At 24.5% G+C, this 12493-nt stretch overlaps 1 protein-coding gene across 1 annotated transcript; it reads right to left on the bottom strand.

The window, feature by feature from the left end:
* Positions 1-4642: 4642 nt before the first annotated feature.
* LOC135928354 (probable serine/threonine-protein kinase ifkA) lies at positions 4643-11781 on the bottom strand. Its single transcript, XM_065464801.1, has 8 exons — positions 11736-11781; positions 11595-11691; positions 11445-11543; positions 11116-11356; positions 10612-10693; positions 10326-10408; positions 9815-9899; positions 4643-4916 (listed from the first exon to the last, which is right to left on the bottom strand). Exons 1-8 carry the CDS (start codon positions 11775-11777, stop codon positions 4803-4805), a joined length of 843 nt encoding a protein of 280 aa, XP_065320873.1. The 5' UTR covers positions 11778-11781; the 3' UTR covers positions 4643-4802.
* Between the last annotated feature and the right edge of the window lie 712 nt (positions 11782-12493).

Here is a 12493-nt window from a genome sequence, read left to right as displayed (position 1 = left end):
AAAAAAAATACCGCCAACTTCACGTTTTTAAAACCGTTATAACTCGGTCACGGTTGGTGATACGGATATGCGGTTTGCAGATTATTAATGTACATATTGAATACTACATAATTGCCAAGTTTCAGATTATGATCTTATTTATTTTAGGTTTTGGCAAAGTGCCAACACTTTTTTATTTTGCCCATAACTCAAGAACGGTTTTCCGTTGGTATGCGGTTTAAAGATTCTGGAGGACCAATTAACGCTCTACACTTTGGCATAAATTTCAGTAATTGATCCTCACTTTTTAAAAAAATTCCTACAACTTCACGCTATAAAAACAGGTCATAACTCTGTTGCGGTTAGTGATATCGATATCCGATTTGGAAATTATTAACGCACAAATTAAAGCCTAAATAATTGCGAAGTTTCAGATCGTGATCTTTTATATTTTCGGTTTTGGCAAAGTGCCAACACTTTCTTATTTTGCTCATAACTCAGTAACGGTTCATTCCGCTGCTTTCCGGATAGAAGATCAATTAGGATCAATTAACGGGCTATACAATGGTATAAGTTTCGGTAATTGATCCTCAAATCGTTCCTACAGCTTAAATATTTCCGCCAACTTAACGTTTTTAAAACGGTTATAACTCGGTATTGGTTAGTGATATCGATATCCGGTTTGGTGATTGTTAATGTACGTATTGAATACTACATAATTGCCAAGTTTCAAAACATGATCTTTTTTATTTTCGGTTTTGGCAAAGTGCCAATACTTTTTTGTTTTGCTTATAACTCACGAACGGTTCATTCGGTTGATATGCGGTTTAAAGATTCTGGAGGATCAATTAACGCACCACACTTTGGCATAATTTTTGGTAATTGATCCTCACTTTTAAAAAAAATTCCTACAACTTCACGCTATAAAAACAGGTCATAACTCAGTTGCGGTTAGTGATATTGATATCCGGTTTGGAAATTATTAACGCACAAATTAAAGCCTAAATAATTACCAAATTTCAGATCGTGATCTTTTATTATTTGGTTTGGCAGTGCCAACACTTTCTTATTTTGCTCATAACTCAGTAACGGTTCATTAAGCTGCTTTCCGGATAGAAGATCAATTAGGATCAATTAACGGGCTATACAATGGTATATGTTTCGGTAATTGATCCTCAAATCGTTCCTACAGCTGCAAATCTTCACACTTTCATTATTTTGCTTATAACAGCCTTTAATTTTTTTGACATTCCGTTTGAAGAATACGGAGGATCAATTAAGGTACTAAATATTGGCTATAACTAAAAAAATGATTGCTCAAATTTTTAATTGGCTATAACTAAAAAAATGATTGCTCAAATTTTTAATTTTGGCAAGATGCCAAAACCTTTCTATTTTGCTTATAACTCACGAACGGTTTATTCCGTTGATATGCGGTTTAAAGATTCTGGAGGATCAATTAATGCACCACAATTTGGTATAGTTTTTGGTAATTGATCCTCACTTTTTAAAAAAATTCCTACAACTTCACGCTTTAAAAACAGGTCATAACTCGGTTGCGGTTAGTGATATCGTTATCCGGTTTGGAAATTATTAACGCACAAATTAAAGCCTAAATAATTGCCAAGTTTCAGATCGTGATTTTTTATATTTTCGGTTTTGGCAAAGTGCCAACACTTTCTTATTTTGCTCATAACTCAGTAACGGTTCATTCCGCTGCTTTCCGGATAGAAGATCAATTAGGATCAATTAACGGGCTATATAATGGTATAAATTTCGGTAATTGATCCTCAAATCATTCCTACAGCTGCAAATCTTCGCACTTTCATTATTTTGCTTATAACTCAATAACCTTTGATTCCGCTGATGTCTGGTTTGAAGATCAATTAAGACTCTAAATAATGGCATAGGTTTTGGTAATTGATCCTTACATCGTTCCTACAACTTCACGGACCTCAAAGTATTTTTATTTAAATACTTTATTAAATTTTTTTTATAGGTATTTTAAATACTTTTTATAAAAAAAAGGAATTTGTATTTATATTCGAATACATTTTTTAAAAATATACCCAAACCTGAATATAACTACATTTATATTATTTAGCTATGCTTCTATTTAACAATGAGGCAATATTGTTTTTGACAAATACATTTCACTTACAAATCTTTTTTATTTTATGAATAAAATGTTTTCTCTATCAAAGTGTATTTGCTTTTATTAATAATACTTTTATATTTGAGTAAGATTGGTCCAGTCTAGTTCGAAATCCAGGCCATAAATAAGCCGGGCGAGTTATATAAATTGTTCAAAATATTTTTAAGGGCTGGTTTGAATTTTTAAATAAATCTGAGGTATATCGTTTTCATTCTTAAAAAATTAAGATGTGCCAGGAAACTTGTACAAAATATATTTTTTATTGGCGGGTGTCCTAGTTTTTGTCTAGTTTATAAAAGTTATCATATTTTTGGTATTATATATTTTTTCTTAATAATTTTTATTTGTAAAAATAAAATTGATTACTTCTTTTTTTGGGATTTTTCTTAGTCTCTCATCTTAACATCTATAATTTCTTATATTCCGATTTCTTACTAATTTCTTATAACTATTAATTAATTTAATTACACTTTTTAAGTTTCGTATAATTTTTATTTTTCATATTATATTTGTCACTTATATATGGTACATCTTCACTAAATCTTTAATTGAACATGTTAACATTCTATATTTTTGCCCATGTAAGTAAAAAAAAATTAAAAATAACGATTATGACAATTCACTTTTCTATGGTATATCTTCATGAAAACATGGTTACAATTTATATTTTTACCCATTTGCTTCAAAAAAATTCAAACTTTAAAAATAAACGATTGACAATTGTCACGTATCTAGGATACATTTTCACTAAAGTTTTTTTTAAACATGTTAGCAATACTTATTTTAACCCATTTTCGTCAAAAGAATTAAAAACTTTTAAAATACGATTATGACAATTGTCACTTTCTATGTACATCTTCGTGAAATTTTAATTTAACTGTTTACAATCTATATTTTTACCCATTTGCGTCAAAAAAATTTAAAAAATATAGATTATGACAATTGACTTTTATATAGGATACATCTTCACTGAAGTTTAATTTAAACATGTTAGAAATACTCATTTTAGCCCTATTACGTCAAAAAAATTTAAAAAACTTTAAAAATAACGATTATGACAATTGTCATTTTTATATTGTACATCTTAATTAAAATTTTTATTTAACATGTTATAAATACATTTTTTTTTGTCCATTAGCATCAATAAAAAATAATATGTTTAAAAATACCGATTATTATAATTGTCATTTTTCCAAGGAACATATTCATTGAATTTATAATTTAACATCTTTATAATCTAAATATTATTTATACCCTTTTGTGTCAGAAAATTTCAAAAATGGTGAAAAATAACGTATATGGCAATTGTCACATTAAAATATACCCTTTAAAAGATCATATAAAATAACATAAAAAAGTTCAATATAAATATTTAAAAAAAATTATTTAGAAAAAACCACCTCTTTTAATATACTTAAAAAATAGATTATTTTACAAAAATGATAAAAAATAAATAAAAGATTTCATCTAAAAGATTGTTTATTTAAAATAAAATTCACAAAATAATTCTTCAAAAATGTTTATTAACAAAGAAGATTTAAAATTCTTATCAAATCAAAATATGCAAAAATCTTTTTGAACTTCATTAAATATATTTTGCTTAAAATTTTGGGTGTGAAAATCACTAATAAATTAACAATTATAATATTACAATAGTAGCCAAATCATATTTTTTATTATAAAAATATTAAATAAATAAATTTATTTTTATTTCAAAATATAATAATTTAAATAAAAAATATTAAATCATATAATATGTTTATTTGTATATAATAATATATGGAACGCTAACCGACGATAATCCGATGCAGAATTTTTGATAATTTAGTTTTAACCGATTTTTTGGTTAAGCCTAATTAAGTTTAGCCGATTTTTGAGCTAAGCCTAATTAGGTTTAACAGATTTTTAGGCTACATCAGGTTTCTCCGATATTTAGGCTAAGCATAATTAGGCTTAGTTTTTAGCCAATTACGCAACACTAGGTATCTATAGCAAGATACACTTTTATTTAACGCTTATTTATATTAAAAATAAAAATATTTGAATGTAAAATTCATTTTATTTCATGAGCATTTAATTTAAATAAATATATATTAAAACTTAACTTATATATCAGAGACCTACAGGTCCGGCCCATATTATATTTTTATACTGTGTATCTATATCTAAGTACGTTTTAGACGATGTACATTTATCTAGAACCATGTAAAAAATAACTTTTAACAACTCTGGTTTTCGTATAAAATAAAATCATTTTACATTTTTTTAAAAATCTGAATGGATCTGGACTGGACCTAATATTGAAATTTTGATTTTCGGGCCAGACTGGGCAAATATTCATCAGACCTTGAAAATATATCAAAATGTTAAAGGACTAAGCTGAACCTAAGAAAACGGGTCCAAAGCCAATGCATGGCTCTAATAAACAGCCATAATAATAATATATCTTAATATCTTTATTTATCGAAGATGGTAATTATATATTGTATAATCACATTTAATAATTTAAATCTTCAACATTTTGTTTAAAAAAATATAGGACAGCAATACTCGATTTTTAAAAATTAATAATTATTTATAAATATCAATAAAAAAGATACATTTAGATTTCGTTAGTAATTAATTATCTTCAATAATTATAAATATTTTATTTTGTCCTTTGATTATTTCAAATCAAACCAAACCTAAGGGCTCTGATAGATTTTTTGTTTACTTCGTTGAATAAAGTTTCATCAGTGCTATTACCAAAACGTATGGCCCTTTGTTTTTTGATCAGGTTAACCTAAACATGTGTGGTAGAAAATTTGAGTATATAAAATATTTTTATGAATAGAAAAAATTAGAAAATTTTTTTATAAGGTAAAAAATTTTGTAATATGAAATCAAATTAAATAAGGCTTAATTATATAAAATCAATGTATAATTATGAATAGTACTAATTATATACTGCAATTTTTGAAATTACAAATTAATTTAATCATTGACTTAACATAAATCGATGAGATCATTTGTCATCAAAATTTTTAATCAATTTATTTTTATATTTAAAAAGCTAATGGTTGCTACTTAGACACTTTAATTTACAAAACAATATTTATTTCGTATTTTATTATTAACCTGTCAAAATCATTATTTTATTATATCAAAATACAAGTTCAGATATCTAATAATTTGTAGAGATAAAGGTGAGGTTTTATCCAGTGGAAAATTTGAAGTGATAGAACAATAAATATTATTTTATTTTAATCATATTTATTTACAAATTCTATGAACATTATATCTCAATATTGATAGTAATTATAACTTACACTAAAGAAATTAAGCTTAAAATCAGCCATCACCCACCTTTAAAGTAATTAAATTATACTGTAGTTCTCGGGTATAGGCTTTTTCTTTGTCCCACTCCTTTTAAATTAAAGCTTATAGAGGTTTAAGCAACATTTTTCAAAATGTTGTGCCTACAAGTACGTGCGGCTTGTCCACAAACGTGTGGAGGGCTCCTCATATTTTTACTTTTATACCCAAATTAAATTGTTCCAATTAGATGGAAATGAGGAAAACCTAGCGTAGCTCTGTTGAATCTTCAACGCTAGAGGGCAAAAGCGCTATATATCACGTAAATACAAGTTCAAAATTAGGTATTTTACGCGCCAAATTTTTTACACATTTAAATCGATAACCATTTTATATAAATCAAAGGTATATGTTTTTATAATATATTATTACTATTATTTCATGTTTAGTAAAAAAAATTAACATATTATTTATATGATTTTTAGAAAATGCAAATTGGTAACATTGGGATTTTCTAATGCAACTTTTTCCAGAATTTTTTTAAAATTAAATATTGAAAATATGATTTAGAAAGAATTGACTATAGGTTATTTTCAGAGTTGGGCAGTACCGCAAATACTTGTATCTATGCTACAAGATCCTCTTGTATATTATCCTCAGTATATTTTTGGCATTTTTAATAAGATACTAATCTGAATCTAAGATCCTTTATTCTGAAAAGAATCTTGTATCTTTTTGAAAGATATAAATTCTTTTTAATATTAATGTTTAAATTTTACATATCAGAGTATACATCTTATTTTCTTCGGGAATCTTGTATTAATGTTCTTATTTTTTGCTCCTTATTTTAAATATATTGACAACCAAAATTAGCTGGAAAATTTCCAACTCATAATAGATAAAAAATAACAACACAAGGGAATAATATTAAGAATATATTTTATATATAAATATAACTTAAAGAATATCATTACCAATTTTATGTAATATATTTAATTGAATGATTAACACTCATGGCGTGAAGAAGAAGGTGAAATATAAATTATTTAAAATAAGTTCCCCTGAATCAAATATTAAAATTTTAGATGGAAATTTTTATAAAATAAAGTTAAAAAAGATAATGTACAGGCTGAATGTAAAACCTGTATACAAAAAAATGAGGGAACACAAACATATTAAAGTATATTATTTTTAAAAGGGACATAGGTTATCTAATTTAAGTTTACAATATTGTTTACGAGCTGCTCAAGATTGATGGGCAAAGATTTTGAGAAAATTTTTTCATATGATATGAATATAATGAGGCTTTTTTGGCATTTAAGAACTTATGGATTGAGTTGGATGATAAAAAAAATTCTTTCAAAATATATTATTAAAAAAGTCCTAAATGTAGTACCAGAGTATATAAAGCTCAAACTATAACACCAATAGATTTAACATCTAATAAAGAAAATGATGATTATTTTTCTCTTGGTGAAACAAATGTTGCTGAGTTTAATAATACAAATAACTAGGGATGCACCGATATTTATTATCGGATCGGGCCGATATTTCACCCATTTTAAAATATCGTTTATTGGCCAATATTATAAAATTTTTCGATCCGATATAAAATGGCACCTTTAACAAAAATAAAATGTTATAAAAATTTTTAAAAAAAGTTATAACTAAAATAATTTATTTTTATAAATAATTTTTTTAATAATAATAATTAATTAATAAATATTCTGCCATATTGTTATTTTTTTGCGCATTCTGTTTATAAAAGTGTGCTATAATCTTTTCAGAATCAGTTTTTAGTGAAGGTAATATTGACAGTTACCATCGCCGCAAGCAAATTTTGGTATTTCTACAAAGAAATCTTCGATATATTAATGTTAAATATTATTTTAAATATTTATTTCAAATTTCATATATATCTGTTTATTGCTTACTATGTATATGTATTACTTATTATATAAAAGTGATTTAACAATAAAATATTTTATATACTTTTAGAATTGCAATAGAATTGAATATAAACTATAACTGATCATTATAATATATTTAAATGATATAAGTTATGGTATAGTTAAATTATAGATGTTATATTAATAAAAATGATATTAAAAATTAAAACCATTGGTATCTTCTGATATCAATTTAATATTGGAAATATCGGCTCGGATCGCCTCCAAAAAGAGGTATCGATACACCTCTACAAATAACATTGAACTGGAGGTTTTAAATTATATAAAAAAAAGTTAAAATACATTATAGCCTAATTATTATCATTCCATTAAGGTAATGTTTTTAAAATATATTACTGCAATACCTTTTAGCTCCAATAAAACATTATTTATTGACACAATGTTAAGTACACTGAAATGGCAAAGGTCTAATTATAAATTATTTGAAAAATTTGATTATCTTAAATAATGAATCTATTTTAAATACTCTTTTGCAAATTAATATTTCAACTCCTATTAAAAATACTAGTCTCTCTTTCCTATCTATGCAAATGGGCTAATACTAATATTAAAATACCTGATTATTATAATTAATTCATCATTAAATATTTTATTAACTATTGTACATTCCTATTATTTGTGTATGTTATCTTCTTCACAAATAAATAATAAAATCTGTATTTTATAAACTATTCTAATTTATAAGTAATGATAATTTAAAAGTATCTTGTATTAAAATACTCTAATTTAGCAAAAGATACAAATATCTTTTTTATATTTAGAAAAAAATACTAGTATCTGTATCTAAGAATCATTTTTTTATAAAGAATCTGTATCTGAGATTCATTTTTTTATAAAGAATCTGTATGTAGATTTCTTTTCCGGATGACCTGCCCAACTCTGGTTATTTTCCATTTAGCAAACCACTATAATATTTGCAAAAAATTAAGAATGTAGAATTTTTTTTCATTTTATGCATATTTTTTTTAAATGACAACATGTATTATACCAGAGGTTAATATATCTGATTTAGATATTGAAAAGGATGAGAACTATGAAAATGACGTAATAGTTGTTCTAGCGTTTGGAGAAATAAGGATTTATATAAATATAATATATAATTTAAACGGGAGTTTTTCCCTCCCCCAATAAAGAAATTTGCCCTTTCAAATATTTTAAAAAATTTATAGACGATTATATTATTAACAATTTAGCAGAACAAACTAATATTTATTCTTTATAATTATCTGAAAAATCAATAAATACTTAATGAAACTGGAAAATTTATTGTAATTCACCTTTACATGGGCATTGTGTGGATTTTAATAATAATATTATAATTTGCAAATCAGTTATCACCATATCATCATTTATGAGTATAAATCCCAAATCATGAAAGAGAAAATGGTCTGTATCTGATAAAGATTTTCCCAATATCGAAATTCTGGCCATATATCAAGAATATAACGATGGTATGGGTAGAGTATCTTCAAAATGTGTTAAGTGAACTGTACAGAACTGACATAAATTGGAAGCGTTTTTATATGCTTCTTTCATTTTTTAGATATCTGTGTAAGTGAATTCATGTTTGCTCTACACATACAGAAACATATATCACTTTAGTATTTCAACTCAGATAGCGAGAGGATTGATGATAGTTGGAAAAGAAAATGATAGAAAAGTAGGTAGATCTACTTTGAAGATTAAAAAAATAAGGAAATTTAATAATTTTCATCCAGTTTGAGATATAAAACAGGGCATTAGCCATCGGCTGCTACTAAGCAAAGATGCAAGAACTCTACAAATGGTTATTCCATATTCAACTATTGTTTTATTTCTTATCATTCAAAATAAATTGTATATTTTTCTTACATATGAATATCCCAATGATGACAAATGGCAACATTTCATAATTATATATACACTTTTTTTAATAAAAAACTTTGAAAATGTGTTATTTGTGTCTTATTTTTGGAAAAAAAAATTTTGTTCATAAGAAAAATGTAGGGCGCAAAAGGGCTCATTAAGTTGCAAAAGATAAACAAACAAAGCAAAGATATAATTAGAATATTTCAAAAAACTTAAAGTTATTCCTAATCTCTGATATAAAAATTTATATAAATATATATCATGATTTCTCCTTTAGTGCTAATTTAAAAAAAAAATTAATTGATTTGTTATTCATTCTACTAAATTTATAAATAATTATAATAATAAATTATAAACGTTTAAGGCTATAGCTTTTTATTAAATCAGGCATACAAAATATTGTAGCAGTACTTGGTATAGCCAAAAAAGTGCTATAGATGCACTTCTTCCTTGGTTAAAGCTACAAAAAATCAAGTATAAGCTTTTAAAAAGGTGATACTAAAAAATAAGTGATGAAAAAATTATCATAAAGATATTAATATTTTATTCTATCATGTATGAATATAACCTTATTGGTAGAATTATTTGTTGTGCCTTTAGTTGTACTGGATATATCGGTGATGATGTGGTCAGGTTTAATGGGAAGTCCAAATCTAATTAAGTACAATGTAAAGAGACTAAAATATGCTATAATAAAATTGATTTTAAACATAGATTAAAACTTAAAATAATTTTTATCTAATAATAAACACATTTTGTTATTTTTGGATATGGAACATTTTACTTAAATTATTGAAGTTAATTAATTTTTTCCATATCCATTTTTCAAATGTATAAAAATAAGTTTTCTAAGAATACTATTTTAAGTTAAAATATGATAAGTTGTATAGATATCTTTCTAAAAATTTTATCATCTATCAGAAAAAAAAATTATATGATTTCATTTGTTTAAAAATATAGATTTTTAAAAATGCTCTCCTGAACATCTGTAAAAAGTGGATATAGAACATTATACTAATGACCCAACAAAATTTTGAATTTTAGAATTATTTTAAATAAATAATATTTATAAAAAATACCGTTTAGCACGACAAAGCAATTTTTCATCTGTTAAATTGCTATGTGTATTATGGCTAAATTTTTCATTCCGCAAAGCAACCCTCTTATAAAATAAATTTTTATATAAAAATTTAATTGTTAAATAATATATTAAATATTGCAATCAGATAATTGATCTAAATAGACCATATCATTTCTGTATTTAAAAAAACTCCATTAAAAGAAACCCAATAATTTATAATATTTAAAACTGGTAATATAATAAATTTATAATCTTAAATTATACTTATAATAATTAACATTTACTTTGCTAGATGGTACATTATTGATCCCATTTAGTTTGATAACATGATTGTTAACATCCAATATTTTTTCTAAGTCATTTTGACTTAAAAAGGTATAAAAGTAAAAAAGATAGACATTTAATTTAAAATAATCTCACTATATGAGTTAATTTTAAAAAGTCAAAATAATTTGATATTACAATGTTGTGATGATTTAATGAAACATTGAAATATTTTTATATGGATGGGTTTTAATTTAATCAATAACAAATGGAGGAATAAAAGAATTTTCAATAATTCCTTGTCTATATTTTATAAAAGAAATAAGGAGGAATAAATAATTTAAAAGAATTTTATAATTCTTTGTCTATATTTTATTATTTTTGTAAATTTTTATATGGATGGGTTTTAATTTACTCATCAATATGTTTCATTAAATCATCACAACACTCTATAATCTATTTAGTATTGAATAATAATCCAAAAATCATTAAAGTTATTACAAAATAATGTTTTAATCTTAAACCTTTTTTTAATTTTTGATTTAATACTAGACAACTCCAAATTTTCAGGACTTATATCCTCATTACTACTATCCAACAGTTTTTCTTCATTAATATCCTCCTCTAAAACATTAGTTTGGTTGTCTAAATATATTGAATCTGGAATTTGTTTGTTATCAAAAGTATTCGAAAAAGAAGAAGAAACTTCTGAGTAGCTAATGTTAGAATAATTGTTTATATTGTGAAGAGAAGAGTTTGTAAAGCCTTTAATAATTAAAATAAAAAAAGTAATTTCAATAATTTACTTAAGTATTAATTGATTATTAATTAATTATAAATTCAATTTTTTTACTGTTTGAAGAGGAGTATAATATAGAGGGAGTAATCTGTTGATATAGTTGAGTAGTAGGTTGTGGAATAGACATAGATTCTACCTGATTTGCTACAGATGCTAAATATTTATGTTATATCACAAAAAAAATATATTAAAAATATGCAATACCTTTTTCAATAAATTTAATTAATCTGTCAACAAGTTCATATTTATTTCCAGTGACAGGTAATCCCAAAATTTTGCATTCTTTTTTAAGATCTGCTAACTAAAAATAAGTTAGTTTAAATATAACAGTAGATAATTATTTACTTTCAAATGAGGCACAGTTGAAATACTTAAAGTAACAGACATTGTATAATACTTTATTACACTAGTAAAATATTTTATAAAAATTATTTGATAAGTCTGATGTTACCGAATTCTATAGCGCATATCGCACGAATTCAGCCATCATGCTTGCAATATTATTAATTTTTTTTAGGCTTATCCAGGATTTGCTCAGGGTATGGGAGAGGGGGGGGGGTAATTTAAGTGGTTATTTTTCACCATAATTTTTTTTGGACTTTCATTTTAAGACTAAGGTAATTGTCATTTTTAAATTCTAATAATATTAATTTTCAGAGCTGGGCAGGTCCTCTGGAAAAAGAATCTAGAAACAGATACAGATTCTTTATAAAAAAATGAATCTTAGATACAGATACTAGTATCTTTTTCAAAATATCAAAAAGATACAAGATAAAAGATACTTGTATTTTTTACTAAATTAGAGTATCTTAAATACAAGTTACTTTTAAATTATCACTACCAATTAAATTAGAATAGTTTATAAAATACAGTTTTTATTATTTATTTGTGAAGAACATAGCATACACATATAAGATAAGAATGAATATTTGCAATAATTAATAAAATATTTATTGATGACTAGGTTTTATGTGAAAAGAAATTTAATAAAATCATTCGTATTCACAAAAAAAAATTATAATAACCAGAGATTTTAATATTAATTTTTGCGCATTAATAGTATAAACAGGGAAGGGAGAGTAGTATATTTAATGGTAGTTGAA

This window comes from Gordionus sp. m RMFG-2023, chromosome 4 (assembly GCF_954871325.1).
Source record: "Gordionus sp. m RMFG-2023 chromosome 4, tfGorSpeb1-WG-v2, whole genome shotgun sequence".
NCBI classification, from domain to species: Eukaryota; Metazoa; Nematomorpha; class Gordioida; order Chordodea; family Parachordodidae; genus Gordionus; species Gordionus sp. m RMFG-2023.
This window is presented reverse-complemented; position numbering and strand designations above follow the sequence as displayed.

Coding starts and splice junctions, on each gene's coding strand:
- LOC135928354 (XM_065464801.1), bottom strand. CDS start 11,777: ATGTCTGTTACTTTAAGTATTTCAACTGTGCCTCATTTGAAA. Junction 11,544..11,594: donor AATTAAATTTATTGAAAAAG/GTATTGCATATT, acceptor ATAAATATTTAG/CATCTGTAGCAAATCAGGTA. Junction 9,900..10,325: donor TTGCTTTGTCGTGCTAAACG/GTATTTTTTATA, acceptor GTACTTAATTAG/ATTTGGACTTCCCATTAAAC.